Source organism: Pelecanus crispus, chromosome 2 (assembly GCF_030463565.1).
Source record: "Pelecanus crispus isolate bPelCri1 chromosome 2, bPelCri1.pri, whole genome shotgun sequence".
NCBI classification, from domain to species: domain Eukaryota; kingdom Metazoa; phylum Chordata; class Aves; order Pelecaniformes; family Pelecanidae; genus Pelecanus; species Pelecanus crispus.
Genome location: NC_134644.1, coordinates 100,336,432 through 100,360,840, shown reverse-complemented (window position 1 = coordinate 100,360,840; position 24,409 = coordinate 100,336,432). Strand labels below are relative to the sequence as shown.

The following is a 24,409-nucleotide window of genomic DNA, read 5'->3' as shown; positions in this document are numbered from 1 at the left end:
AGAAATCACTTGTACCTGGGAACTCATTCAACCACCTCCAACCCTTACATATATATGCATTTCCAAACTATCTTCCCTCCTAGGTCCAAAGCTATTTCTTGAAGAGTGCAGGCAAACAAGTTCAGAGGAAACACTCGGAAACCGCTCAGTCAAGACGGGCAGCCCCGCATGGGCGAGCCCCGGAGGCGGAGGTGGCAATGCTGTGCCTATAGCTACCTGTCCTGGTTTCGGCTGGGATAGAGTTAATTTTCTTCCTAGCAGCAGGCATAGTGCTGTGTTTTGGATTTAGTAGGAGAAGAATGTTGATAACATGCTGATGTTTTTAGTTGTTGCTGAGTACTGCTTATGCTAGTCAAGGACTTTTTCAGCTTCCCATGCTCTGCCAGGCACACAAGAAACTGGGAGGGGGCACAGCCAGAAGAGTTGATCCAAACTGACCAAAGGGCTATTCCATACCATATGACGTCATGCTCAGTATATATACTGGGGGGGGTTAGCCGGGGAGCAGCGACCGCTGCTCGGGAACTGTCTGGGTATCGGTTGTCGGGTGGTGAGCAATTGCATTGTGCATCACTTGCTTTGTATATTATTATTACTGTTATTATTATTATATTGTTGTTATTATTATTTTACTTTATTTTAATTATTAAACTATTCTTATCTCAACCCAGGAGTGTTTCTCACTCTTACTCCTCCGATTCTCTCCCCCATCCCATCGGGGTAGGGGGAGTGAGCGAGCGGCTGCGTGGTACTGAGTTGCTGGCTGGGACTAAACCACGACACTACCATTTACAGTCAGAAGCCCTGCAAGCTGGGTTTGGATCACAAGAGGAAAACAGAGAATTACACCAATGGTGCTGGAGAAATACAGCCAGAATATGGACCTAAGGAGAAATCCCATCCCTTTATGATTCAGGTTAAATGCAGTGAAAATAAGGAGGATGTATTTCACTCCAAAAGGATCTGCAGGACAAGGACACCACAGCAGTAATGCACAAAAATTCTAGACATGACTTTTTTTTTTTTTTTTTTTTTTTTAAAAATCTCCATAACTTAACACTGAGTTTAGAGCTTATGGGACCACCTCAGTGCTACCTCTGATCTTCAGTGAAATTTATTAACCTATTCACCAGTACTCTGAGTTTCATAAAATGCAGCACTGCAATAATACACACGACTGTCACAAAAAAATCCAACCAATTGCTATGGTCATCCAAAAACAATATACCAGAAAAACACTATTACATGATGTATTTAATGTTTCTTTTCAGCACCCTCCTCAATGTATTTGGATAAGATAGTCTGGCTACACTGTACTTCCAAACCTATCTTTATCTCATCGCACATGTGGACCTATTCAGAAAGTACATGCTGGCTCCTGGAACTGCAAACCAGCTGACATAATCTTGGAGTTGTAACAAGCTTTGAACTGCCTGAAAGACAATCAAGACAAATTCAATTTCTGAAATAAAACCCACATCACACAGAAACATCATATTATTGTAATAGATGTAATAGATACACTACCCAGAGAGAAACTTCAGCTTCTCGCACCAGCAAAAGAGGGGGAAAAAAAGACCTCATTTCAGAAGACACCAATCCCTAAAAGCATCTTCTTAAAATAAAGTTTTTAGCTCTATGGCTTACTTCCATATGGTTTTTTTTTTTTTTTGGTTGTGGTGGTGGTAGTGCTGGTTTGTTTAGTTTAAATTTATTTTGAACAAGCTGTGACCACTTGTTAATAATAATGCAACAAGATGAGTTTGCAGTTCCCTTATGATGCCATTGACACTGGCACTAAGGCTTTGTTTCATCGTTCACTGAATTCAGTGGAACATCTCCAACTTCAGACCATGGACACCAAGCTCTTAAATACAGCACAACGAGAAAAGCCACACTAAGAAGGAGACAACTGTGATCTCCCTGAATTCTGAATGCTTTAGGGTATATCCTAGTAACAAGAAAAAGCGATCAATCTGGAAGGAAGTTTTAATTCTTCTCAGTCCATATCTGGATGATGTCAAATGAGATGTCAGTAAGATGGAGGCACGTGCAATGGTGTGGTGAGATCACTCAGATGTGACTGACTTCTCTGGTATCAGCGGGTCATTCTGCCAACTGTGAGGATCAGTGCCCTGGACCTTATCTGACACTGGAGCAGAAGAGCTGCGGGGCTATCCAATGTTTGGATTATGAGGCCACTTGGATACTCAGGCAGTGTAAACACCTATCAGGCTTCATTACTTTGAATTTTCAATATTTGGCTGCAGAACCCACCCGGAGGGCAAAGACATCATCCAGCCATGCTAGATGAATGCCAAGATGATAAAGGGTAAACCCCTAGACGAAAGGTCAGGCTGTCCTATACAGCACCTTTATTTTGCTTCTGGTCTGAATTTTCTGAGAACATCTATGGCCAGTTTCCTCCCAGAAACTTCTTCTTTCAGCTGTAAAGAAAATCTCTTTTCTTTCAAATGTTTCTGTGTCCTTGTCTAGTTTCATTGTGGTTAATAGTCTTTCACTTTTGCGTATATACAAGCTACTATTCAAGTACATTTTCACTGTACAACTACTGACATAGAACATAATTTGTGGTACTGGTTTGGTTTCTTATACACCCCCAAAAGCTGGTATTTGTACAGTCTAATCTTCAAGTTCTTTGCATGAAGCCGCACTTACTATTTGCATCCTTGCTTTCAATAACTTAGCATTTTTGGTTCTTAGAAAATCCTTCTCCTTATTTTGGTATTTGTTTTGCTCCTCAATTTGTAGTTTGAGTTTTGGCAGCTAAATACATCGAAGTGACATTTTTAAAGACAGCTATATACATCAGTTTAAGAAAATTCAAATGAACAATCCACCACAACTATGCATTCATTAGCACTCTCTGTTTATTATGAGATCATCCAGCAGCAAAGATCCCTTGGTGTGACTGTTCTCCCCTCACTCATAACTGCTCAAAACACTGAAGGAACTCTCCCAATTTTTAGCCTGGGTTTCCTGGTTAGATGAAAATTGTATGCATTGTGGCATTGGGCCACAACACGGTAAATCAGCTTTCTAATCCAGTAACACACCTTTGCCGCATCACTCTCCAAACCCTACCTTTGCCAGTTATCTTTTAAGTGCAAAGAACAGAATGTAAACCTCTGATTACATGTTTAACTGCAAAATATCAGCTAGCTAAAATTTTTTTCCACCCAACTGACCTTAAGATATGACCATCTCACTGTTTATTCCACAGCTACCAATCCCAGTCCAAGAAGTTATTTTGCTCTGTGCACTTTGACATTTAAAATTACCTGTTGAAAGCTTTAGAACACCTTTTCTTTCTTAGAATTATGGATTTTCAGTATAATCTACATGAAAAGCTGAACAATGGAGAGACTATCAATCTTTTAATTTTCCAGTTCATCCTGCTCAGCGGTGAGTATCAATCCCCCCCTTAATTTTCCTGCATAACATGCAAGAATCAGGACCAAACTGAGAAACATAGAATCATAGAATCGTTCAGGTTGGAAAAGACCCTTAAGATCATCAAGTCCAATCTTAACATGGCAAGTTGCAGCAGACCTGAGAGAGCTTCAGAGCAATAAAAACAACTTTTGGATGCATTTCCTTTACCTCTCAGGATGTAGTTCTGATAATTCTGGTCGGCCTCTGCTCCCACTTTGATTAAGCAAGTCAGACCTTCAGCGACAACAAACTCATGAACCAAGTCCTTGTCATCCTGCCACAGGAGAAAGGAAAAGCTGCGTTAGAATTTTGAAAGACAAAGAAACAGGATGTATCATCATGTAAAACCAGATGTGTGCCTGCAACACTGACTTTATTTCAGGTGATGTAAGCAAGTTGATATGGAAGTTGTTACATACAAGACCAAAAGCAGAATTCTGAATTTTAAAATCAGAATTAAATACATTGATGCAAAGCAAGAAAAAACAAGCTTCTACCTTTAAGTCAACTACAGAAGATTAATATCTGTAAAACATGACTTTTGATTTTTTCATTAAGGGCTTGCAGACATTCTACCTGATATTAAAATCTCATCATGTGACATGAAAAGACATCCTTAAAGCCTTAAAGTGGCAGTATCAACAAAAGAAGGCCATCTATATGCCTTAGCGTAATTCCAGTTTCAGTATTTGAAGTGCATACAACAAAACTTTTAAAAATTGCAATGTATTATTTTAGTAAATTTAATAAATTGTAATAAATTTATTTTAATGTTTATTGCAATGTAATATTATATTCATTATCTTGATGTAATATTAATTCATTACATTCAGAATGGGAAAGTACAGTGTTGAATATAAGAACACTAGTAGATAATATTCCCACATTATGATGGGAAACACAATGAATGTAAGAGAAAATACTCCTTAGTATTTGACGGGAGTTAAACAAGGAATTCCCTTTGCCATTCCAGAAGAGAACTGAAGAGTTAAGACAGCTGTTTACATTGAGCAGCTGAGGACCTTTTTACAGCAGGGGACCTTTGGCTGGCACAGAGGCTGCTGTATCTTTGGCCAAGCTGCCAACCTAAAGAGCATGGCCTGATGCACAGGACAGGGCCCTAGGAAGGGCCACCGTCAGCCAGGACATGTGGACCTCTGCCTGTCCCATCCTGAGCAGTGGCCTCTGGCAAAGCCTTTCCCCAATGCCATCACTGAAAGGACAAACTCTTAATTCTGAAGAAATTTATCTCAAGTTAATTTGTGCAGCAAGTGATGGCAAAATTCACAAGATGAACTTCCAGAACAACATTTTATAACTGGAGTCCTCGAAAGATAAGAAAACGACACAAAATAAAACACTCTCTGATGATCAAAGCCATATGTCAGGCTCATTCTCCCCAAGCTTGGGGTACTTGATTTAAAATCAAGCAACTACAAATAAATACATAACTAAGTATGTGCATGAATGCAACACAGAGATCCAAATCACACTGGATAGCAAACAACATTCAAGCTCACCTTGTACGATGGAGAACCACCTCCAACAGAGCAGGGAGGCAGAACCATACCCATGGACCCCAGAGGAGTCTCTTCCCTGGCCACCCCTTGGAGCCAGGCAACAGCTCCCTCCCATACATCCCTTTGTATACGGTGTTTTTAACTCAAAGAAACTCAAATAATCTCTTGTTCTTCAAGAATTTTTAATCTTGTTTCTCCTAAAACTCAAGAGAGAGGAACATATCCCTGGAATTTGTCAGCTAAGCTTAAAGTAAACTATATTCAGGGTTCAGGTACACTGAGGCTACACGCCATGGTAATTCAGGAGTCTGCACAGCTAGAAAGTAAGTTATGCTGTATGCCAAGGTCAATGGTTAAAAATTCCCTGCTGCTAAAGAGAGAAGGTGCCAAATTTCTCTTACCCAGAGTGGGCAGTGGTGGGAGCAAGGGCAAGGGACAGAAAGGACAGAGTACGCAGCATCTACTAACAGAAATCGGTAGCCTAGTGCAGAATCAAGAAAGCTGTGAGGAAAGCATCCTCCAAAATAGTTTTTGTACAAAACTGATGACAAATAGATGCATATTTTATTGGACGAAACCACTGTCTAATTTAAGAGAAAGAAGATATATAACAATATAAACTACTGAGTGAAATAACCACAATTATTTTTTCAGATGGTAATGGCATCCTAGCTCAGAGCACACTTCCTTGTTCTTTAAATACTTTTTATTGATACTTGAGTAGACATTTTGGTTTTGCATCAAGTGTGTTTGCATCATCCTTGAGTTGAGGGGAAAAAGAAAAATCTATTCTGGATTGACTCACAGTCAAGTAAGCAAGACTGGAAAAACAGGAAAAAGGAGGAATAACTGTGGTCTGCGGATTCTGACATTTGTTAATAGACCCAACATGCCTGTTTCGGAAAAATAATAGACATTCGGATGATACAAAAAAATTGTCCCTATGGTAGAGAAGTTAACAGCAGTTCAGCTTCAGAGACCTTCAGGTCAAACCCAAAAACAAAAGAAATTTTTTAATAGCACATAGCCATTAAGGGCTGTTGACCTTCAGTGAAAATCAAAAACTGAAATACCCATTATAACTTTAAGACGTGGATGCATATTAGGGTATCACCTGGGGAAAAATCAGCATTTAATTCTCAGAATACCTAATGCTAAAGATCTGGTTTATGTTGGTGACTTTTTTTTTTTTTTTAAACAAGGACCTTCCCAAAGCAAATTGTGAGATCTGCCTTCTGGAACTTTTTCAAAGCAGCCAAAGGAGTAAACCACTACAGCACAGAGTCATCCTCGACTGAAAGGAGATATATTGCAGGGGAACAGCAGAGGAAACGAAGGGGACGAGGGACTCTAACCAGACTGCTTTTTGAAAGCACTGAATAAACAAATCAAACCTGAATTAAAAAAAGGCTTTTAAGGTCCTTCTCCTTTCCCAAATAAGAGGGAAAAAGAAGGCGTAATGAAGCGGAGTACAAACACATCATGCTCTAGACATAAATCAGAACTCAGTACATTACCTATCCCATCATGTATATATGATGAGAGGAAAGAAGCAAACATCTGGAATGTGCAAAGAAAGATGAAAGGCATCCAAGCCCATACGTTCTACATTGAAAAGAGAATGTTTACATCAATTTTGGTCTAGGATAATCTTTTCAGACCCATTAACTCACTGACTTGCCAAGTAAGGTGACCCCAAGAGTAAAGGCTACTCTCTAGCAGTGGTAAGAGGTTCAGGTTTCAAGGAAAAGAGCATTCATTGTTCAGAATATATGGTGTGTGTGACAATGATATGTACAAGTAGCTGCCACATGTGTGTGATAACAGTTAAAAGGAGGCAGGGAAAGGTTGTCATTTGCTATGGAAATGGACTCCTCCGCTAATATTGCAAAGATTTATGACCCCTTAATCAGCAGGCATTAAAGCACTGATGAGAAAAGCAGCAAAACACAGGCAAAGCTCTCTAAGCTTCCTGCTAAGCTCCTGCAACCGAAAAGATTGTGCAGTGACACAAAAGCTGGCTACTTAAAGTCTTTACGAAAAGATACCAGTGGCCTCGTCCGATAACTATATTTTACGCGTTCACTCACAGATTCGGACTAGATCGCATCCCTTCCTTTTCTTCAGGCATCTCAGAAGGACGAAAAAACAAGACAGCGTACGTGGCTTTGTAATTGAGCTCTATTTTTGTTCAATGTATAATGAAAAAGACATTAACTATATTCAAACTGGCGAATTTAAAGCTTGCTTATGTGGTTGGCAAAACGCACAAATCATACTTTCACCTGCATAACTCACCCTAGCTATTAAAAAGACCCAAGAAACCCTGTGATCAAGCAGTCTATACAGTACGTTTGTGTGCGACTAGCCAAATAAGAAGTGCAGGTGGGATTCGCTTCTTTCCTACCTGTTCTCCTGTCTCTGTACCATTTCATATATTCTCTAATGCAGTTTTGCAGGGTCTTATCTGAATGTGGAGACTAAAGACTTTTTTTCAAGGAATGGCACTTTGCAAGAATGCATCTTATCTGATGTGCAGCTTCCACGTGCAAAGATAAATTGTTTACATACTGTTAAAGATAAATCTTTCTGAAGCCTGCTATTTCTGTGGGCCATATGTTTGAAAACTTTTACCCAAAGCATGATTATTTTTCTGCCACAAGAAAGTTGCTTTGCTTCCTAATAAGAATTCAGGTTTTGGAACACAGTTTCTCAAGGGCAAGTTTTTTAATTTTTTTTTTTTTTTTTTTTTTTAATAACAAGCCCTGGTGAAAGGTCTATTCCAAGTATTTGGGGAAACTGGATTAGTAACTGAATATTCACATTTGCATAGGCGCATACATATTTCTCTCTTACGTGGCTAACAGCTGTGCAGAGTACTGTCTTTCCAAGAAATCATAACAAGATGCTTGTCTATGAGATTTCCACCAAGGAGAACCTCATTTTTATGTTTTTTTCCTTTCCTTTCATAAACTATCCCATTGTTTCTGGTTGCTTAAGCATTCCTATATTTAATCCTATGCTGTACAATCCTCTCCTTTTTCTGTAACAAAGTTAAAGATTGCACATTTTATAATGTTCATTTCTTTAAATAAGGAACCATGGGGTTCCCCAGCCTGTGCTCTCCACATGACACGTTACTGAGTGAGCCAGCAATCACATTCTGTACCGACCAAACCTTCCAAAATGCAGAAGTTGCAATAAACCAGTCTAGAAGTGAGAGCAGCACAGGCAGCTGGGGTACCAGTCATAGCCACGAGAATCTTCTCGCTAAGCTTTGCCTACGGGCTTACAGGAGGGGACTGCACCCACACTGAGCTCCAGCGGTTGATGCACTTCACCCTCTTGTCTGAGGAAGAGCTTCCCTCTCTGCCCTGTCACTCTACAACATCTCTATTAAGACAGATTTAAACTATGATTCTCAGGCCAGCTCTGACTGTGTCTGTAGACCAAAAATGGTAACTTCACAAAGATATACCGCATTCACATTTAATGTTGTGATAATTCACCTAGGCAAAAGACAAGATGAATATTGCCAATTCACTGTGCAATGTAGCATAAGAGGAGAAATGTAAACCCTACCCAATTCAAAGAGGAGGAGCATCCTCCTCTGCTGCCTGAAATCTTGTAGGAAAATATGCTGGCAGCATACCGACACAGGGTCCTACAGGCAGAAAGGGCATGGCTCGTTCGGACACTGCCTGGCTCCAGAAATGAAAAGTACTGCTTTTTAAAAGGGGGAGCTAGGGAAATCTCTATTCATTGCTATGTTCATCTATCAAATAGTATGCTGGGAAAGTGCACTGTCCCCACTCTACATTAATACATCGGAGTGAGGTCTCCTTGGAAACCCCTCTTCCTCAGATTCCCCTGCGGGAATATACACTGCACGGCAAGGAGGCAGAACTGAAACAGAAACCCCAGATGATTACACTCAATGTGAAAAAAAATGAAGTAACAAGGAAAAATACATGGAACACTAAAATGCCAGAGCACTTGCAGAAAGTCCCCCCAAAAATATAAACGATGGCCACCCTTTTTAGAACTGAAAAGACATTTTTTCACCCTTTCTTTTTTTTGTTTTTAAATCTCCTGCAAAGTCAAGATAGGATCACAAAGTTCAGCTGGTTTTAGGAGGATTAAGGATTAGGGATTAGGCTTCATTCATTTGGGGATGTAAATTAGCAGCAGAGGGACAGCAGCTGACTGGCGAGGAAAGGGAGGAAGGAGGAGACAGGTCAAAGAGCAAACCATGTGCGACTGCAGGCTTTCGCTGGCATAAATCTCAAATGACAATACATCTGGCGCTCCACCACAAAAAAGTAAAATGCAGGACTACTGCCCAATATACTTGAAAAGCATCCTCTGTTACTAAGCAAATAAAGGCAGAATGATAAAATCTCGGTTTCTGTTAGCAATAGCATCAATGATGGGTAGGTCCTTACTCCACCCTTCTTATTCCTAATAGTGCAAGAAGAATAGAAATCTACTGATCTTTCCTAAGCATTCCCCTGGCTCTGGCAAACCCTCATGTATACAAAAAACCCCAAACAACCCCATAGCTTGTTCCTAACCCGACTGTCATGGGCAGCAGTAGCAATGCGGCAGCGCAGGGCTATGACCAGAATGCACTTGCATTACCTGAGAGCCTTCATGTCCACAGGTTCCCCATATAATTTCAAATTCTTATACAATGCTCTGCTCCAGTTGCAATGGAAAATTAACAGCCAGTTCCTCTCAGCCCTCCTTTCAGCTGCCTAGCTCTGTGACCCCAGAGTCTAAGTTAGAAATATACCACAACAAAGCCTCCACAAGAATATTTTAAACTATTGCTACCTGCCTTCAGTATGCATCACATCTGCTGAATTTACCAGCAAAATAATTATTCCCATTGACAAGGCTACAATGATGTAGTAATAAAAGAGCTATGTCGTGCTCTATTAGAAACAGAAATCCCAGACCGTTTCTGGAGTCCAGCTTTTTTACTGGCTAAGCAACAGGTTGCATTTTATAGATCAAGATTGGCTTGCAACGTTTGCAGTTAGAAAAGCTCATTTTGGCTTCAAAACTGAGTAAACATAGTCAGGAAGTGATTGAAGGACATGGACCGCCAAGATATAATTTATAGTTACTTTCCCACACTTCAAACTATAGTTCTGTTCTTTGGACTCCAAAATTATTGATATAATTAAAATACTAGATTGCCAATCCAGAAGTGCCTGATACTATCTAATTCAATTGTCACCATTTATTTCAGTCCATTTTAAAAGCCAAGTCATCTATTGCAAACAAATCTGGAAAGAAATAATTCCAAAAACATACACACATGCACATATATATACACATACATACATAAACTTAAGTCCTATGAGTCCCTCAAGACTGTATTGCCATTTCAACCTAAATTATTTAAGCAGCTACAAAACACATCTATGTATGGACCAGGTGAGCCGGTGGTTAACCAGGCAAGGCTTGTATTAAACCATGAAACCTCTTCTATACTTTGAGTCCGGACAGTACTTTTAGAGGATGAACCAAACACAGCTCTCAGGGGTAGCAAGAGCAGAGTCTTCCGCTGTCACAAAGAGTCCATCTCTCCAAGGCAAGTATTTTCACTCCCTGACACTCGGCAACTCAGAAACTACCCCAAGATAAGGATGCTAGGCAAGTTCAGTTGTTGTCTTCCTTCCCCCACACTCCAGCACACATAGAAGAAGAACTCCTGGAGAAGAAGGGTGCCCTAGACTGGGATGTCCCGAAATTTCAGTCAGCTGCTAGAGTTAACTGAGGCAGTGGCAGAAGCATTTTAGTGGTGAAGGGTTTGATGGGCACCAAGCAGATAGTTTGTCCTTCAATGGAAGCTCCTTTCCCTTGATATCTCTGTTCATTGCAAATGCACTTCAGCTGCTTCACTGCCCTCACTGGCTGTGCCACAGCTTCCACTCCTCTGCCCTCCAAACTTTTCCCTACACTCCTCCGTGCTGACTCCGCACTCCTTACTTGCTTCTCTCCCCCAGCCTTTACACCTTCCCAACTCATTACATGTACATCTCTGTAAAAGCATGACCATAACGTGATATAAAGACATCTGTATTTTTACACTGTTCCCTTTTTTTCCTTTTTCTCGCATCTATTTACATGGAGCAACATTTTACAACAGCATGCATGGAAATGACCATCCCCCTTTACTTTCAGTGGGGTAATATATTTAAGCAACCTGCAATGCAAAGTTTGGCTTCTAGCAATGATTACAACGAAAATTCACCTTCAAGTATCAGTTCCGCTGTATATCCTTGCCATGAATCAGTTCCCTAAGTAGCAATCACCAAATGCCAGCAATTTTTTTGCCAGCCTTTTAAGCACATCTGTGCCAGCTAATGATAACACCAGGCCATTAAAGTATTAAAACATAAATTTTCTTTCTTTCCAAGATAAAAACATTTCAAATGCAGACCACACTATTGCTTGTTAGGGATTTCTACCTTGGCACCAATAAAAAGTTACAGAAATTCACCCGAAAATAGTGTTTGATTTACAGCCATTAATGCCCTGTAGTCTCCCTTCTGATATACCCTCAGTCCAGAAAATAAATATTCTGTTGTTTCTCAAGAACACATTTTGTGTTGTGCTAAAAATACCAGCAAAACAAATACAGCATTTGCCAGTGTTCCCCATTGGCAAAGCAGAGAAGCTGCAACACCTACTATTTCACACCTCCTTTACATAGGGACACATTTTAAATTGTATGCCTTCCTGCAATTTCTTTTGGATAGCTGAAAGAATACATGGGTGCAAAATAAATGTTTTAATAGTTAACATTACTTTACAAATTAAAATGTGTGAAAACATATCCAGTATTTAATACCTCGAAACAAATATGCAATTCTCTTACAGACAGAATTTCTTCAAGCTTGAGGATATAGGGAAGAACTCTAATCTGAAAGAGGTTTAGACATCTTTGGATTTTTTATTTTCATCTGTCAAAATTCTTAAATATTTATAAAACTTGAAACAAGGCATTTGTATGAATAACTTTTCAGTAAGGCAAAGACTTCCCAAAGTCTTTCTCAGATTTCTCAAATTCCTCAAATGACAGGTATGCAGATACCTCAGATATCCAGCATTAGCCATGTAGCTATCCCAGTAGCTGTCCTGCAGCATATGAAAAAAAATCTTGAGGAAATAAGTAATAGATAGGAATCAAATCCTGCTTTATGAGATTTGTTGAGATTCCTCAGAATCAAATCGGTCTCTATTAGACACAGTTAAGGTATGTTTAGAACATCAGGTTCCAGCCAACAAAAAAAGAAGAAAAAGTATGGTAGAAGGTAGACAACAAATATTGCATACATTTATGAAAAGATTTAAACATTTAAAACTTTCTTAACAATCTCTTTTTTTTTTTTTTCCTTTTTAAAAAAAGTAGTCTTGTCTAGTGAAATTAAAGTAACTTCTTAGAATAATTGCTCTTTCCTATTGGGCATCCATGAGAAAAGGATACATTTAAAACCTGAAAACCTTCAGCTCATATATGTATTATTTTATCAAGGTCCAATGCACCATTTATTACCACCTATTTCCCATTCATTTATTACTTTTTCTTCCTTAGTGAGATGTGTCTCATTTGTATATGAAGGAAGAATTGGTCCTTTAAGATTTTGGGTTTTCCTTCATAAAGAGTTTTCTTCCTTTTGGATACATACAACAAATTCTTAGAAGACCAAGGAGAAAAGTCAGTCTACAGTCTTTCATGTTTAAACTTTTCTGATAGATATTCAGTCTGTAAAAGACACCTATTGGCACTGACATGTAGAGAAGGAAACAGAAGTTTGCACTGCTAAGTTGAAAACAAAGATATCTTCAGTGGATCTGAGATCCCCAAAGAATCACTCATGTCTTAAGTTGATTAAAGACAAATTAAAATTTAGAGAGGGAAGGGTGCTTAGCCCACACAGCAAAGTTGCTCCCATGCCACACTTATATTCTTACTTTAAGTCCAAGATAAAATTGTTGTGATCCTGCCTGATCTTCACCACCACCTTCTGCAAGAAAGTTCTGTTTCCCCTTTACTCTGAACATGGTGTTTTGCTTCTTCAGTGACTTTGGTCATTAACTTCACTACTTTCACATAACCTGCCTGACTCCTGTATCAGATGAGGGAGCTGCAGGTAAGCCAGACTACTGGGAGACTATAATACTTGCTTCTAGTGCTCTCACTGCACTTAACCTTGCACTTGCATGATGCCACGTTTACCTGAGAAAGATCTCAGAATTACTGTCAAGTTCTACCACTGAAAATGGTGAGCTACCTGTTTGGGTTGTACAGAGCAATAAACTGATGCATTCTGTCTTTCAGGAGAGGGAACTGAACTGTACTACAATTCTTAAAACAGGTTGAAAGAAAGAACATGGAAAAGAAACTATTTCAGCAAGGTGAACCATTTGGAAGTAACTTTCTGCTTTCAATATTTTATTATTTCAGTTAATGAAGGCGCAGATAATTACAGGATTTTTTCCCCCAAATAACTTCTTTCCTTCCCCTGTGAGTGCAAGAAGCAAGCAAACAAAAATAAGTCACACCTCAGTATCAGATTAATCTATACAATTATTAACCAGAAAACCTTTGGTTGCCTCCCCCTATAAAGACAAAGCATTGAGCGGGAAACGAACAAAAAATGTCCTGCTTTTGCTGTCTCTGTTTGTTTACCACAGTCCATCTACCTGTATACACTCACCCACCAGGTAAAAATAACTCTGAAACTAAAGACATTTTATGCCATTGACTTGATGGGGACAGAATTTCATCCTTTGCACCTTGAGTAGATACATCAATACACTGTGTTTTTTTCCTCCCAGTTAATAGCGGAATTAAAAATTACTACAAAAGTTACCTAGACCAGACCCTACCAGGGATATTCTTCATGGCAGCTAAGCAACAGATCAAACAACATTTATGCATTGGATTACATACCTGAGGAAGCTAGATAGGCTCCATACAAAACAAAGTTTCCTGTTTCAATTCAAAGATTTGCACAGATTAGAGAATGAATAATGGTGGCTTCCCAAGTTTTTAGGCTATCCTTGTGCAAGTAGTTCATATTTTATAGTCTCATTAAGAACTGTTTAGATCTCAGCCCATAACATCGTCTAGGCATGAAGAAGCCACTCTATTTGCCAATGAAACTGAGAAACTGATTTTGACATTTAACATGTCATATCTATTTATTTAACATCTCTAAACAGTAATGAGACATATCCTTTGTAAAATAGGATTAAAGTGCTACATGGAACTACGGTGAATTCCATTTGGGAAGGAAATGAAGGTTTCTCTCTTTTTCATGAGTTAATCAAGAACCCTTCCAAGAGGGCTCTTAAAGGGGAGAGGTGGCAGTCTGCCTCACAAGTGATGACAGCAGCCCCTAAATCAAGTGTCACACAGCTTCAAAACCTAAGGAGTCATCAGTCATGCTTGCAAGAGGGGAAGGAGCAGCCTCCTTCCTTGAGATCAATGAGGCAAACACAGAATACTCCTGCTCTCCTAAGGATGATTGATGACTCCTTAGCAGCTGAAGTGTGTGACATTTGATTTCACTCACTGATAAGATTGTGTCTACCCAACTACCTTCTAGTTAATGTTTCCAGGGCCCCTACATAGCTGTTCTTTGTGACGTTTTACACAAAGCTCAATTGTTCAATGATTAATGAATTTCTCAACAATAGAAGAAAATTCTGTAAGAGAATTTTGTAACTGTGTCGCTTGATATTCTGAGCACAACACAAAACAGGAATCTAGGCTTCTCAAGAAAAATAGTAGGATATCTCCTGCATTTGTCAAATGACACTAAGTGGGGAAAACAGTCCTAAAAGAAAACTGCCTTTTTCCCCTAACATTTTAAAATACACCCTTCAGGTCTGCTTTCCAGAAAACCTAATGCGTTGATCGATTAAAAATATTTTACAAAACTTTAAGAAGCAGATTTACACACGATTATAGATTTCATCAAACTTGAAACATGCTTTATAGCTTTCTTATTTTTCTTCCAACACCATATTCTTGTTCAGTTATTTCATATTTCAAAATGATGCAATCAGCATGATTTGAAACTACGCTTTGTAATGCGTTGTAACTACAAGGCACACTTTTGTTTATAGGTTCTAAAACATGCCTGCTTTATAGTACATCTAGTTTTATCAGAGGTCTTGTTAAATAAACTTTTTTAATATCACGCAAATTGTGCAGCACTCTTTACATATATTATAGTCCTCATACCCAATTTTTCTGCTTTTAAGATTGATATTGGATTAAATCTTTTAAGCAGCTGTATTTTTATCTCTCTTACGATATCACAATCAGGAAATGCAAGAATGTTTTTCGGCTCTGGTTTTGTGCGTGCCATGTTCAGCTGGATTGTGCCCCAGATGCTTTTGGGAGTTTTAGCACTTTGCACAACATTCACGAATCTCTGATAAATGCAAGAACCAGGCAACACAGAAGTCTGTCAGAAAATACATTCAAAGGGAGCTAAAACTGTACTCCAACAGGTTGTCAATTATATCTGCCTATCTTTTTTCAGTTCTTTTAAGGTCAAGTGCTTCATATGCTTCTAGTCTGAACATTACTTTCCTTACTCCGTAAATTTGTTCATCAAAAAGCATACTGGTAAATCAGAAGAATACTGCAGTCCAGTCCAGCAAAAGATAATGTGTGTGACTGTCTTAACCCTTCAGAATGAATGACAGAACAGAATGGCATTACTGTCAAAGAAAAAATGCTCCACATAACCTGTATCATTTTGCTGAAGCCAGCCCACCAGAAGAAACCAAAGATAAATTCCAAGTTTGGACTTGCTAAATGAATCTTTCATTTAAAATTTGAAACAAAGGCATTGCTTTTGCCAAACATTGCTAAGCTTCGCTGAGGCCTCACGTGAAACACCAAGAGCCCCAACTATTTGGAATTCATATTTGATGTTAAAACTTGGGCTTGTTCCCACTTAAGGCAAATAAGAGACTGCACGTTACCTTGAAGCTCTTTAAATTAAAAATGATACTGACACAGAACTGTGCCAAATTAACTCAGCTATGATGAAATGATTACAAAAACATGGTGTTACGAACTGTCTTGGCACTTAAAGACATGATGAAATCTCCATAACACTCTGAAAATTTGTTAAAATGAAAATAAAGACTGGTTTTTAAGTCAATATTTTATTTCCAAAATATTATAATCTTAACGAATTTAAAATACTAAATATGAGATACAAAATCAAACAGGTATTTATGTTGAAAAATATACTTTTTAAAAAACTTTTAACATAATGATAGATTTCTAATGCTGACATACTTTAATACCATAGGCTAAAAAATATATTAGGTATGATCTTTTGGACAACAGTGTTTGGTCTATATTATAACCTCATAATATTAACTTGTATTTTTCTTCACTAAAAAATTGAAATAGCTTTTCTTTCTAAAACAGATACAAAAATCATCTTATATTGTCTCTCATGGTTCATTATGAGATAAACTAAAATCATACTCAAAAAATTCCCTTAGCAATGCCGGTAACTGTTGTTAAGGACAGCAAAGTTGACAGGTAAACAGGAGTTTACATCAGACAGGGTCTTATTTTGCAGTTTGACGTGTACTACCTCAAATACTTAAGCATACGATACGAATACTCTCCAGCTTGAGGAAGACTTCTCCTCAATTATCCACTAATGAGAACCTGTATTTTGAGAATATATGAAGATTTTTTTTGAAGGCTGTGTTTGTTCAACAAACAGCCACAGTTCTACCAGAAGTAGCTACTTGAAGTGGTAACAGATAATTCCCGAATTCCTTTCCATATCCTATACATTAGGCAGCAGGGAAGTAAAATTACTCAAGGAGAGTAATGTTCTGAAACTGTCAGACAGGCTTCACTTAAAAACTAAATTCATACACAGATACAGGTTTATGTGCATTGCTTTTCCCTTCCCTCTCATTACACTTCAACCCAGTCAACTCCAAATAAATTTATTAGGATAAATATTTAAAAAAACATTTTCATGAAAACAGCTGATCAGCTGGAAGACAGAGATCTTACTGGTTTGTTCACTGAAAGCACTGAGATGCAGAAATGCCTACTAGACTTCAAATAATCTACATGGAAAAGAACATTTATGAATACCCAAACTGGGAAAAGTAATAATGGGAAGTATGGGAGGTGCGGGATGGGTGGGAGGAGAGGCTTAGCACTCACTGCCAAATATGCGTGAGTGCCCAGGTTAACCTGTGGAATGCATAAATTCAGAAAAATACAAATACTTCCCAGAAACAGCTGAGGTGAACAAAAAGAGAAGAAAGCAGAGAAGACTCTTAGAAACCTGCCTAATTTCCTCTGAGCACACAGTCCACCCACTTGGCAAGTTCACAGGGAAACCCAACTTTAATCATCGTGACTCTCAAACGGTCTTTCCCTGGGAATGCCTTGAAGAGACAATGGTTTTCCCAATCTGTGGCCATGAGATGACCAGATTGTTTTGGAGCTGGAACTCCTCCTTTGTCCAAAAATTTCAAAATTCAAGGACTTTCTTCTGACCCAGAAGACATCTTCAACTACCAATATTTTCCATTAAATGGTCCACCCTTCACCACCTACTCCTATTGTTCAGAAAATCTTCATTCTGGTGTTTTCTAAATTCTGAATGCTTAACTTCGAAACCTGCAAAACCATTGTGTGTTTTGGAAATTTGCAATTCTGCAGTTTTGCAGAATCGTTAAACATTGTTATTCTTCTTAGAATAAATGCCTATTTAAAACAAAGCAAAAAACGCTAAACTAACAGCTTGAAACCCTTGCACCTATCTATTGTAACTGAAAAACTTTATAGGTTGTCATCCTCCATTTGGATCCATTAGTAAAGGAGGAGAGGTGCTTTTCTTATTGATTTCACTTATATTTACTGATAGAAATGGAACGTATCATCCTGAATTCCATTTTAGGATCACATTGGCAGTATGCTCTGGTTCTTACCAACGTTTTCTTTTCACTTTTCCTGACCAACTTCTCTCCAGTAAGTTTCCTTCCAGTCCTGCAACTTTCCCCAGTCCTCCTTATCCAGTAAAACAAATCTGAAATCCAAGCTTTTAATTCAGTTCACTTTCTCATCATCCACACCACCTGTCTATCACATTGGCTTCTTCCCCACAGGACCCAAAGTCCTGCTGATTTCAGGTCTCCTCCATAACAAACACTCACATTCAAATCCATGCCTTTCCTTAAACTTAAACTGATCAGTCACTACCATACCCTCCTCAGCTCTATGAAGTATCTTTTCAGCTAATCAGTAAATCATTTCCTGTAACCTCAGTCTAAATTCTAACACCTTCAGAGCTCTCCCACTACATCTTGGTTCCTCCTCAGATCTGTCCCATGTCTGTCACATCCTTTTTCAGTTTTTGATGTGGCTTAAACTTAGTCTATTTGTCAATTATTAGGCCAATGCTGGGCCATCACCCCAACCCATGCTTTCCTAGCTCCTCTTTTCACATCCCCCTCCCAGTCTTCCCAATACAGAACTATGCCACTGTCTAACGAGCAGACTAAGTTTCCACCTAAGAATCCCAATTTTCTTCTCTCCTTTCCTGGCAGGTTCCAACCACTAACTCTGCCATTCCTCTACATCTGGTCCTGCCTTCTGACAGACTGAAGGAACAGGGGAAGGCTTGCACACCGTAAAGAGAAAAGACCCTAAGAAACAATTGGCTAATTGCACATTATAAATGAAATCTTAAAATTCTCTTTTGCCAGAAACTGTAAGTTATTCCCTACATTAAAAAAAGCAATTCAATTCATGTTCAAATCACAGAATGGACAGCCATTAGTTGCTCACCTGAAATATTTGTTTCAAGGAGAAAAGTGCCCGTCTCAGCTCCCGTCCATTGGAATTGTAAAGTTTTTCTGGAGGGGAAAAAAAAAGAAAGAAGTTCAGCATAAACAAAACTCACAACATGGCAAAAAAAGTAGTACAGATTTCAAAAGAGTTGGAGTGGAAGAGTCATGGCATCCATTTCCCATTTGGTCGACTGCTGATAAAGAAAGCAGCTTTGTTTTTTATATATAAAGGACTTGTTCATTAAAAAAGTGCAAGAAAAAACAGGGCTTAGCTGTCCATAACTTCAGATGGCTTCTCCCAGGTAAATTCATAATAGCTTCAATAAGATCATTGAGAAACAATGCTCTAAGGAGTTTCTGAAAATGCCTAGAAATACCACTGTTTCTGCATTGAGGTAAATTTAGGGTTTATTGAAAGTACCTGATTAGTCTCAAAAGACTCAAGTGAGAGCAGTCTTTGCTTTTGTTATCAAAGCTAGAGCCACTGAATCCCATCCTTGACTGCCTTCCCTTTAGACATTCTTTTCTCATGTTCTCATCTTTCTATTGTTAAATCCTTTCTGCAATGGCAATGAACATTAATACCAGAAATAGTCGGACAGTCTGTTCTAAGCATAATTCAAAACAGTGTTTTATTCTCATGAAAACTGATCTTGATCTTTTTCTAAATGAAGCAGAAGCCTTCTTTTCATCATCCAGTACTGAAATATATTACTTCACTTATTCCCCTACTAATGAATACTCATAGAAATAATTTAAAGAAGACAAAAGCAACTCCTCTGCTATCTTTCTGAACCCTGCCACAATGCTTGTGCCTTTGGAAGAAGTCTTGGACTGTACACCTCAAATTTACTACTGCGTATTTGGAAGTGATCTGTGACTATGCATGGATGGAGCAGAAGGTACGCTCTTCAAGTCTTCCTGGTCTACTACATTTGACATATCTGATACAGAGAGACTACATGCAACACTTCTACAGTCCTAAATTGAATTTTATTTCACTAATGCAATCTGTATTTTATTTCCCTCTCTCAGGCAGTTGTAAAAAAGGCTTAGTATTTGAGGATTCAATGCATTTATAATTCAGTAATCATTTTTTACTTCAATCAAAGAAGGCAGGTTTTAATTTTAGAAAAAACATTTCTTATTCCCAACAGACATCTTCAACCAAAGGAAAAACGTGAAGTAAAGCTTCAGCAAAACTTACACTTTTTTTGGTAAACTCTGAAAGTAGTTTCGTTCATCCCTAATTGCCTCTGATTTCAAAGGCAGAACATGTAGAATTGGCAAAACTATTATTGTTATAAGTTGTCTCCTTCCTTGCACTGTTTATAGATTCCTGACAAAACATTGGAGGAATGGATTTCACTTCAAGCCATAAACTTAGAGGCATACTTTAATTACTCTCGCTTAAAAATGCACTGGCATGTGAAACTACATTTCTTGGCAGGATAAAGAGTAATTTTGTCAGGAAAGCTTAAAGAATAATAAAGGTCTTGTAAGACCCGGTCTGTCAGCTTTACATGCCATATTACACAAAATATTCCTCTTTGAAAGATACCTCCATCTGGCATTTGTTATTACTAATTTCCCTCTATTCATAATTCACCAGCATCATTATGAGCAGAACCTCTCCAAACAAGGCAGTACATTATCATCTTAATTAAGAGAGGCACCACTTCTTAAAGTGCTGGCAACTTTGTACATAAATATCAATATCCTAACAAATGCCATCTGTTGGTCTTGGTCTTAACAGGAACAATCATCATCCCGGCCTGGAGTAAAGTCCTAACGAACCATTGTTATGATACCATAACGCTGGTTGCTTTCATTGGTGCGTGCAGATTTTTGGTACGTCTCAGAGGAACAATGCTGAACGTTTTTCTTCTTGGTCTTTTCACAGAGCATAACATCATCCTTGGCAATCAGCACAATGCTCTCCCTGCTTGTGTGTAGCAAGGAGGACAGAAGTTATTAACTGCAGCTCAAAAAGGGGTCTGCGATTAGAGGTGAAGAATCAATAACTACTGAAACTATCAAGTTTGGCAACAGCAGTGGCAACAAGACAGCAGCACGTATCGCAAATGCTTGAGCTGGTCTGACACCCCTTTTGAGGAGCAACAGTCCAGGCAAGTCATCGCATTTCTGACATCTACTATCAGGGCACAGCAATCGACACAGAGACAATGTACATTTGCAGATCCCTCCCCACGTGGAACTAATCTTGTTGAATCAGCTCAGAAATACAAGTTCCTAACCTCTTCACCTGATAGTCTTACACATGGGCAATATACTGACTGTCTACGTAAGTCTTGGCACCCACTTCTTATAGTGCTGGCAGCCATCAGAAACATTCACGGAGCATAATCCAAGGAGGAAAGTGAGACGGTCACTCCCCAGAGTCATGCTACATCAGAAGATGTTTTGGTTTAGAAAACCACAGTCCAGGGCGAACCTCACCCAGGGCAAGAAAGCCTGCATAAGCCAAGGTACTGCATGGGTCACCTTATAAAATCTTGTACTTTCATAGTATTTGTGTGCTGTTTTTCAGAAAATGATAAATGCATACAGGAGATTACAGCTCAGGGACACTCAGTAAGATGCTCTCACGGCCCTAGAGGATTCCCATTTGTCAACAGCAACTTTAACACCACAGGGAGCTCAGGGCTCATCCCAAAAGCCCCAGACTGCAACCAAGGCTATGAAAATGCATCAGCAGAAACTGAAAGGCAATAATCACTCGTAAGCTCTTTTTCTATGGTAGAAAATCAAATTAAAAAAACAGAAAAGGAAAGGCACATTTGCTTAAGATGTTTTCACACTGAAGACAATTCAAAAACCAGACAGCAAATGCTTTTTAATGCTTGCTACATTAGCAATTTAAAGTGTTGCCCTCTTTTAAACAGACTGAGAAATAGCCTTCCATGCTGAAGTGCCGAGATGACTGCAGTTCCCACGGTGCATCTTGGCAGAGTTGTCTTTAACTGAAATAATGATGCCTACGGCTTTGAAACAGGAGTCCAGCCTGCTACTATCACTAGGACCAAAAAATTCTGAGGTGCTCCAAGGACAGCCCAAAAGACCTACCTGCTTACTGCCTTGTTATAACGTGTTGTAGATAAGCTTGAATACATGCACCAGGACTGCTTTATGCCAGAAATTGAACCTCCAAACTTCAAGCAGGAAGACTCGCTGCCACATGTCTCCCTGAAACTTCATGAGTTTCTGGCCTTTTGGAAATCTCCTGTCCTTCCCCAGGTCAGGTACAGGTTGGAGACATACTACACTCATACACTTCAAGATTAGAGAAGATAAAACAGATTAGGGTTGCATCTGGGGCTGTGAAATAGGTTTAATTGCAGATACCTAGATGACAGAAAATTCTCCTGGTGGTACCCTCTGATGTTAACTAACACTAGAGGGCACTGCTTATTTCTTTATGAAAGAAAAGGCACTCTGTCCCTCCATGGGCTTCCCACTGATTGAGCAATACTGTTTGGGATGCTGAGTTGGTACTTCATTAACCTTGAAACACTGCTTTTTATCTGTAGACTGTAGGACAGCCTGAGAAATTAAAAAGCATCAGCACTGCCAACCTCAAACATTCAAAATCAGAGTCAACTCTTGAAACTATCTGATAGAAAACCAGGTACTAGTACGGGCTTGAGTTTTATTTACCTTTCTGTAACGAACAAGAGTCACATTTATTAAAATTATCCTTCGCATCATATTGGGTAGGTGTATATCCTTGAAAGACAAAGAGATTCCCTTCGCTCACCACTTCTTTCTACAGGCGGAGAGTCAAAGATAACCGGGCTTGTGATACAGACACGTGTGTGAGGTAGAAACCTGCAAGTGCCTATTTTCTTGCAATGACAGCACTTTGGTCGAGAGAAGGCTTCATGCTCTAAAAGAAAACCATTATTCATTACTCTGGGTTTTTGTTTGCTTTTACTTCTGTAAAAATAACTCTCCTAGAGAGGAAAGGAAAACAACTCATACTAGGTGAAAAGGGATTTCTCTAGGTGAATTTGGTACAAATGTGGCGGTGGAGGGGAGGCAGTTTGGCTTGCAGTCGGCATCTTTTCTGAAAGTAAGAGCCTTTAAAGATCTTTATTTTATAGGGTGATGGGTAGCTTTCAAAGGGGATTCTATATTTTCAAAGATGACCATCAGAGGCTCAAATTTCATTGGGTATCCAACTCTTTTGACTACATGGGAAAAGGGACTTTTTAAAGAAATTAATAATTGGTCTTTATATTCTTAACTACAGTATTAACTTTTCTTCTGCTTTCTATGGGAAAATGAGTGTTTTCAATTCACAATAATAAAGGAAAACACAGAACTGGCTGAATATTGCTTGGTTCGATCCCATGTGTTACACCTGACCTCTGACCGACAGGGTACCATCCTCCTCCCTTCCTCTTCCATCACACCCATTGAATTAGTCCCTGGGATATAGTAATTTATGTAGCATCAGCCTTTTGAGCTATTGGCAAAGGCTCATGAACATCTGGCTGAGCACAAATGGGAGTTGCTCTGCTTCACTTGCTGCTGGCTGAATGACCTCCACGTCTCCCAACCATGCCTCTTTTCTTTAAACTATAATTTCAAGATGAAATTCCTTTCCTTACAAAAACATAAAAGAGAGATTAACTCCACATTTGATTACATTAGCAGGGTACCTGGTGCAGATCTAATTAAACGATATTTGAAACACTTCCTGACATTCATTTCTAAAGACCTTGTATGGGGCAGAAGTAGCAATATTCTCTGGCTTCCAATAGCCACTTGCAAACTGACTAGCACTTAGAAACTAAAAACTTAATCTTGTCCCTGCAACAATGAATAAAATATTATTTTAAGTGCTCACTAAAAAAAAGTATTAGTGATAAAAGTAATAGCAATAGTCTTTTAGAATTTAAATGAACTGCCTAGGTTTCCACCAGCACTGATGGGGGAAAAAAATAAAGAAAAAAGAAAAATGTTTCTAGCAATTAAAAAAAAAAAAAATTCTGTGGATGCCAGGTACTACACTTCCAAATTTATTACTACACTATTCCAATGACAAATGGGTGGTATTCTATCTGAATGAATTTACACAGTTATAACACTGGGTAAAAATCTGAGCAGCACAGCAAGAAGTCAGGCATACGGGTCCAATCCTGCCAACAGGCTTCAGGAAGCAGCCTGGTAGACTTCACTGGGTTACTCAAGTGGGGCCATGGGTACATATAGTGCTGCAGATCTATAAAACAACTGTATATAAAACTAATTAGTGCAGTGTGCCAGTCTTCCAGTGTATGTCAAACAAATTAAAGCAGTCCTCTAAGAAAAGAGCTGGTCCTGTGCCAAGAATAGGCTCTCCTTTTAGTTTTGCTTTTGTCCACAAAAACTAGTCATAAATGTGTTGGCCAGACAAGGCACTCTCCTTTTTCTCCCGAACCCCCTAGAAAATAGACGGAGAAGGGATCCATTCACAGGCACACTGCCCACTATAGCATTAACACAATTACTGCTTCTGCTGAGATTACTTCATTTTGCATATTATAAAT

General features: G+C 38.9%; 1 protein-coding gene across 2 annotated transcripts in view; it reads right to left on the bottom strand.

Annotated features, from left to right (window-relative positions):
• FHOD3 (formin homology 2 domain containing 3) overlaps positions 1-24,409 on the bottom strand; it is a 406,597-nt gene that overhangs the window by 197,295 nt on the left and 184,893 nt on the right. For both annotated transcript variants that reach the window (XM_075704917.1, XM_075704918.1), the window contains exons 4-5: positions 18,853-18,920; positions 3,625-3,730 (exon numbers count right to left, since the gene is read on the bottom strand). In XM_075704917.1, the coding sequence (XP_075561032.1) occupies positions 3,625-3,730; positions 18,853-18,920 (174 nt within the window). The remainder of the gene's footprint in view (positions 1-3,624; positions 3,731-18,852; positions 18,921-24,409) is intronic.